General features: G+C 73.4%; 1 protein-coding gene across 1 annotated transcript; it reads right to left on the reverse strand.

Moving 5' to 3' along the window:
- Positions 1 to 343: 343 nt before the first annotated feature.
- On the reverse strand, positions 344 to 5,784 carry CARNS1 (carnosine synthase 1). Its single transcript, XM_072865588.1, has 8 exons — positions 5,559 to 5,784; positions 5,269 to 5,358; positions 4,409 to 4,896; positions 3,813 to 3,993; positions 2,970 to 3,055; positions 2,139 to 2,370; positions 1,763 to 2,034; positions 344 to 1,570 (listed from the first exon to the last, which is right to left on the reverse strand). The coding sequence occupies exons 2-8, from the start codon at positions 5,339 to 5,341 to the stop codon at positions 344 to 346; spliced, it is 2,559 nt and encodes an 852-aa protein (XP_072721689.1). The 5' UTR covers positions 5,342 to 5,358; positions 5,559 to 5,784.
- Positions 5,785 to 7,012: the final 1,228 nt, after the last annotated feature.

Consider the following 7,012-nt stretch of genomic DNA (forward strand, 5'->3'; position numbering starts at 1 on the left):
GACAAGGGGGTGTTGGGGATGGGGTGCCAGGACAGGGGGTGTCAGGACAAGGGGTGTCGGGGATGGGGTGTCAGGACAGGGGGATGGGGTGCCAGGACAGGGGGGTGTCAGGGGATGGGGTGCCAGGGCAGGGGATGGAGAGCCAGGGGAGCGGGGCGGGGCACGGGTGCCAGGACAGGGGGATGTGGTGCCAGGGCGTGGGGGGGGGGTGCCAGGGGACGGGGTGCCGGGGGGACGCCAGGGCTCCGGGACCGGGGCGGCGGGGCCGCAGGAAGGGGTGCCAGGGCAGCGGGTCGGTGCCCGTGCCCCCCACTCCCCCACCGGCCCCGCTGCTTGCCCGGGGCTATTTGAAGTGGGATAAGAAATGCTCGACGGGGTAGCGGGGCGAGTCGATGCCCAGCGCCTGGCAGAGCCCCAGCAGGCGCAGGCAGGCTTCCGCCCGCGTCGCCCCGCCGCAAGCCACGCTCAGGCAGGGCTCCTCGTACTCGCCGGCCCCCGCCGTCTCCTCGAAGAGGCGGTTGAGGCGGACGAGGCCGCGACTGTGCAGCGCCCGCAGGGTCGCCAGCCCCCCGCCGTCCCCCAGCGCCGGCCCGTGCTCCGAGCCCAGGCACATAACGCCGGCCAAGTGGACGCGGGCCACGGGGCGAGCGGGCAGCACCGGTGGCAGCCCCAGTGCCACCAGCACGGCCGCCAGCAGCAGGTCGGGGCCGTAGACCTCCCGGATCCAGTCACGCAGGTAGAAGCCCCCCATGCGGGGGTTGATCTCCAGCAGCCGCGGACCGCCCGGACCCAGCTTCAGCTCCACGTTGAAGACGCCGTCCCGCAGCCCGCAGGCCAGGCAGCACTGCAGGGCTGCCCGCACCAGCTGCGCCTGCCGGTCGGCGGGCAGGCAGGAGGGCAGGCAGGCAGCCGTCTCCAGGAAGGCGGGCAGGCGCGTAGGGCCGTTATCGGACACCCAAGCGCCCAGCAGCCGCCCCTCGAAGACCACCAAGTCGACGTCGTGCTCGGTGCCCGGCACGTACTCCATCAGCAGCATGGCGTTGCCCCAGCCCAGCCCGATGCCCGGGTGATCGGCGTCATCCCGCAGGTCGTGCCAGAGCCGGGCGGCGTGCGCGTGGCACTGCCCGGCGCTTTCCACCAACCGCACGCCCACGCCGCCCGCCCCGAACTCCAGTTTGGCCACGGCGGGGAAGGGCACGGTGCCGGCCGCCTGTTCCACGTCCCCGTGGCTCTGCAGCCGGCGGCAGGGCACGGCGAAGGCGGCGGGCGGCGGGTGGCCCTGGCGGCACCGCTGCAGGTGCTGGTGGGTCCGGCTCTTCTGCTTGGCCACGCGGACGGCAGCGGGCGGGCTGCCGCGTAACCCCAGGCGCTGGCACACCAGCGCCGCCAGTACCACGCAGTCGTCCCAGTAGGAGAGGCAGGCGTGGGGCCGCAGCCCCTGGGCGTGTACCAGCTCCGTCACCCGCTCCGCGTGCTCCTCGTCCCGCCGGTGCTCCCGGCTGTCGTAGGGCAGGAAGGTCTGCACCAGCCCCGCCGCAAAGTGCTCCGGGTCCGACTCCACCAGGTGGATCTGTGTCCCCAGAGAGGTGTCACCGCGGTTGGGGGGGGACACGACACACCACAGCTGTGCCGCTGCCCCCCCAGAGTGGGACAGCGGAGAGACCGCCTGAGGCGTGGGCACAGCTACGGTGCAACCGCTGCGTGCGGGGTCGCAGTGTTCACTCTGAAACCTACTGATGGCAGTGGCCCCCAGCTCCCTCACCCTCAGGCCGTAGTCACGGGCCGCCTCCCAGACGAAGCTCTTGCTGACACCACCAGCCCCGATGAGCAGGATGTCCTTGCCCTCGACCAGGTGACACTGCGCCCGGTGCAGCAGGGCCTCGGCCAGCAGCCGGGGCAGGTCACCGGGGGGCTCCCCCACGGCGCGCCCCATGGCCTCGGCCAGCAGACAGGTCTCCAGGCACCGCTGGCTGTTGGTGGACAGGGCCACCAGCTCCAGGGCGTCATCCACGCACGCCAGCAAGAAGTCCACGCCTGGGGACGGGGACGGGGACACCGCGCTCAGGACCGTGGGGGCAGCGCCACCGCCGTGGGGTGGCCCCTGGGGACCGGCGCTGCCGTCCCCGTCCCACACTCACCCAGGAGGTCGGTGCGGGCGCGGGCACCGCCGCGCTGCTGGAGGCTCAGCTCGGCCTCGGCGGCCAGGAGGGCGGCCATGGCGGCCTCGGCGGCCACCCGCAGCCGCGTGGCCAGGGCCTGCCGCTGGCCAGGGGCCACCACCCCCCACTGCTGCAGGCTGGAGTCCAGGCCCTGGGGCAGCGCTGCCCCGTGCCGCACCGGCGCCTCTGCGCGCCCCACGCCGCATGCCACCTGCGGGGACACGCCGACACAGGCGTGGGGACACCGGCTGCCACCCCATTGCCTGGGGACACTGGCTGCCACCAGGGCATGGGGACGTGGGGAGACACACTGATCCCAAGGCATGGGGACATGGGCTGCCACCCTGTAGCCCAGGGATGCCACCAGGGCATGGGGACACAGATGACCACCCTATAGACTGGGGACGCACGCTCACCCAGGGCACAGGGACACAGGTGCCACCCAGGCCATGGGGACAGAGCCTCATCCAGGGCATGGGGACGTGGGCTGCCATGCCGTAGCCTGGGGACACGGGCTGCCACCATGGCCTGGGGACATGCAGGGCCACCAGGGCGCGGGGACATGTGCCACCACCCCATAACCTGGTGGGACACACGTGGTCGCACCCCACCCATGGGTGGGGATGCCCACGGCCACGCCCACCACGTCCCACCCGCAGGGCCACCAGGGCATGTGGGCATGTGCCACCGCCCCGTAACCTGGTGGGACACCCGTGGTCGCACCCCACCCACGGGTGGGGATGCCCACGGCCACGCCCACCACGCCCCACCCACCCGAAGGGGAGGAGCCTGGGGTGGGCGGGGCCGTACCTGGCAGAGCTGGGGCCGGTCCCCCCAGGACCTGCAGACGAGGGTGCAGATGCGCAGGGCCACGGGCAGCCGTGGGGCTGGGCTGCCTGGGGGGCGAGGGACAGGGCAGGCACGGCCGCCACCCGGGGACGGGGGTCCCTGCCTGACCCCCCCCATGACCCCGTGTGGCACCACGGTGACCCCGGCCGACCCTAACCCCAGGGGACTGCGGGGTTCAGCATGGCCACTGTCACCCCCAGCCCCACGGGACTGTAGGGAGTCGAAGGTGGTCACCCCACCACCCTGCCCTGCCCCAGGGGACCACGGGGGACCACGGTGGCCACCTTCCCCCCCGCTCCAGGGGACTGTGGGGATCCATGGTGGCCACCTTTCCCACACACACCCCAGGGGACCTCAGGGGTCCACGGTGGCCACCTTCCCCCCCGCTCCAGGGGACTGTGGGGGTCCATGGTGGCCACCTTCCCCCCGCTCCAGGGGACTGTGGGGGTCCATGGTGGCCACCTTCCCCCCGCTCCAGGGGACTGTGGGGGTCCATGGTGGCCACCTTCCCCCCGCTCCAGGGGACTGTGGGGGTCCAGGGTGGCCACCTTTCCCCCCACCCCTACCCCAGGAGACTGGGGGGGTCCAGGGTGACCTTCTCCCCCACCCCAGGGAACTGTGGCGGTCCAGGGTGGCCACCTTCATGCCCTGCCCGAGGAGCCCAGGAGTTTGCTTGCCCTGATGGCTACCCACCCACCCCAGGGGACGGACGCGTGGCCGGCACAGCCGCAGGGAGCCAGGGGAGCCCGGGGGGCCCTTCCCTCCCATCCCAGGGTGGTGGGCGCCCGAGGGCGGGGGTCTTACGTGGGGGGGGCGTGGGCAGGCGGGCGGTGGGCACCAGGGCCTCCAGCAGGACGCTCTCCTCCTCCCGCAGCCCGCGGAGCCGGGCACCCACCGCCTGCGCCACCGCCGCCCCCTCCTCCTTCCCGTGGGTGCTGCGGGCGCCCGTCCCGCGCCACCGCCACCCCGCCGGCCGCACCACCACCTGCGTACACCCCCGTGTCACCCCACACCGTGGCCACCCCCGCCACCTACACATGCCACCCTGTGCCACCCCACCGCCCGCATGCACCACCCTGCCACCCCGTGCCACCACCACCCCACCGCCTGGGTACGGTTGTCACCCCGTGTCACTGCTGACGCCCCCCCGGCATGTGACCCACAGGTGCCCCTGAATGCCCTGATGTGCCCCACGGGTGTCCCCCACCCTTGTGCCCCCACCATGCCCCACGGGTGCCCCTGCACACCCCACCGTGCCCCACGGGTGCCCCCGCACGCCCTACCGTGCCCATGGGTGACCCTGACCCCTACACCCCCGCCGTGCCCCACGTGTCCCTGCCCACCAATCCCCACCGCGCCCCATGGGTGCCCCCCATGCCCCGCCGTGCCCCCGTGCCCACCTGGCTGTAGGGCTCCATGGCGGTGCCCCCCAGGAAGGCACCCACCTCCTCCTGCACCAGGCTCTCCTGGCCCTGGGGGTCCTCCAGCCGCACCAGCCTCACCCCAGCGGCCACCGGGTCCGCGGGCAGGTCCCCCCCCGGCCCCACGACGAAGGCCAAGGTGGGGGGCACGGGCAGGCTGGCGCGGGCCGCCAGCACCCAACGGGTGACCAGCGGGTCCTCGAGCCGGCGGGCGAGCGGGACTGAGCCCCCCGTGGGGCAGTCGAGGTCACGGGCCAGCTCGCCCACCCAGCCGCCCTCGGGGCCCCCCGCCGCAAAGGCGCCCATCACGTAGTTGGCCCGGCGGGGCGGCACGAAGGTCTCCAGGATGCTGTGGCCCCCCGCCTCGAAGGAGACCCCCCGGGAGAGCAGCAGTGACCAGGCACCCGGGGACGTCTCCGAGGGCACCCGGCTGGCCCAGGCGGGCGACAGGCACAGCACCATGGCACCTGCAGGCGGGCAGGGGTGCGGGCAGCGGCTGTCCCCAGCCTCCTGCCCCGAGACCCCCCGGGGGGGGCAAAGGGGGCACCCACCCAGGGGAGGGAGCACGGAGCGGCTGCCCCGGCACCCAGGGGTGACATTTGCCGCCGGCACTGGTGTGTACTGGGGTTAATGGGGTTGCAGATGTGGGGCACAGGCGGGGGGCTGGTGCCACCCTCATCCCCTGCCTCAGTTTCCCTCCCAGTCCTGGTCACGCAGGCACAGGCGGGGGTGGGGAACGCCCTGGTCCGGGGTTGGAGCAGCCAGGTGGGACGTGGGGAGCACCCGCTGTGGGTTCACGGGTGTCTCGTATAGGGTGGGGACGAGGCAGCCGTACCCACCTGGGCAGCGGGTGCCACCCTCCAGCAGGACGGGCAGGAAGGTGGTGGGGGAGCCCAGGATGCAGACGGTCATGTCCAGCGGGCCAAATCCTGCCAGCAAGGCAAGGGTTAACAGCCCCGGGACAGGGACCCCGTTGCCTTCCTGCCCCTGGCACCCCAGCCACCCCCTCATTCCCAGCCTGGCACCACGCCGCCATCGCCACCCCCGTCCCTGCCACCCCCAGCTCCCAACCCCCTGAGCCCCGTGCCCCCCCGGCCCAGCCTCCCCCGTGCCCCCCCGTGCCCCCCACCCGTGCGGGGCTCTGCAGAGCGATCCAGCGTGTGGGGCAGCCCCTCCTGGCGTAGGGCACTCTGGAGCAGCTCGTAGGCGTGGGTGGCACAGTCGGGGTCCCCGCTGTCCTCAGGCACCTCGCCATCGGGGGCCTCGTCCTCCAGCCAGCCCGGGCACAGTGCCTCCGGCCCTGCCCACTCCTGCTCCTTCGGGCTTGACGCCTGCTCGGTGCTCGCCTGGTCCACCGAGAGCTGTGGGTGGCAAAGGTGGGGCTCTCGGGGGGCTGGCATGGGGCTGGCGTGGGGCTAAGGGGCTAGCATGGTGCTGGCATGGTGCTGGCATGGGGCTGGCATGGGGCTAAGGGGCTGGCAGGGGGCTGGTGTGGGGCTGGCGTGGGGCTAAGGGGCCAGCATGGGGCTGGCGTGGGGCTGGCATGGGGCTGGCATGGGGCTAAGGGGCTGGCATAGGGCTGGCGTGGGGCTAAGGGGCTGGCATGGGGCTGGCATGGGGCTAAGGGGCTGGCATGGGGCTGGCGTGGGGCTAAGGGGCTGGCATGGGGCTGGCATGGGGCTAAGGGGCTGGCATAGGGCTGGTGTGGGGCTAAGGGGCTGGCATGGGGCTGGCACGGGGCTGGCATGGGGCTAAGGGACTGGCATAGGGCTGGTGTGGGGCTAAGGGGCTGGCATGGGGCTGGCATGGGGCTAAGGGGCTGGCATGGGGCTGGCATGCCGCTGGCATGGGGCTAAGGGGCTGGCAGGGGGCTGGCATGGGGCTGGCATGGGGCTAAGGGGCTGGCAGGGGGCTGGCGTGGGGCTAAGGGGTTGGCATGGGGCTGGCGTGGGGCTGGCACAGGGCTGGCACTGGGGCAGACACTGGGTGGGCACGCGGGTAGGGTGCTGGCATGGGGGACATGGGACAGACACGGGGGTAAGGGGTTGGCACGGGGGAGATGGGGCAGCCGTGGGGTAGGGGGCTGGCACGGGGCAGAGGGGCACAGGGTGCTGCTGCCCATGCGTGGGTGGGGGTGTCGGGGTGCTGGGGGGTTGTGGGTGCTGGGCGCAGAGCCACCGCCTCGGGGATGGCGGGGCAGTGCCAGCCACCAGGGCCGCCAGCTCCCGGACAAAGCGTCCCCTTGTCCCCGCGGGGTCACGCGGCGGGTGGGCACAGCGCGCCACGCCGCCCGCTTCCACGCAGCAGTGCCCGGCACCACCGGGGCTCACCGGGGCTGTGCCCCGCTGGGATGGGGCACCCACATCCACCCAGACCCCCCCCACCCGGGGGCCACTCACCATCCTGGTGACCGAGGGGCTGCAAGAGACGGACGGGCAGAGTCAGCGGGGCTCCTCGGGGACCCGTCACCCCCCCGCCACCCCCACCCAGCCCTGCAGTGCCCAGGGCACCCCTTCTGCAGCACCCACCAGGGCCAGGCACCCTCTCCGGGGCACCCCTCGGTGTCAGCCCCGGTGCCCCCGG

Source organism: Ciconia boyciana, chromosome 6 (genome assembly GCF_034638445.1).
Source record: "Ciconia boyciana chromosome 6, ASM3463844v1, whole genome shotgun sequence".
NCBI classification, from domain to species: Eukaryota; Metazoa; Chordata; class Aves; order Ciconiiformes; family Ciconiidae; genus Ciconia; species Ciconia boyciana.

Coding starts and splice junctions, on each gene's coding strand:
- CARNS1 (XM_072865588.1), bottom strand. CDS start 5,341: ATGACCGTCTGCATCCTGGGCTCCCCCACCACCTTCCTGCCCGTCCTG. Junction 3,056..3,812: donor CCTGCCCACGCCCCCCCCAC/GTAAGACCCCCG, acceptor CTCGCCCCCCAG/GCAGCCCAGCCCCACGGCTG. Junction 1,571..1,762: donor CCCGTGACTACGGCCTGAGG/GTGAGGGAGCTG, acceptor CTGGGGACACAG/ATCCACCTGGTGGAGTCGGA.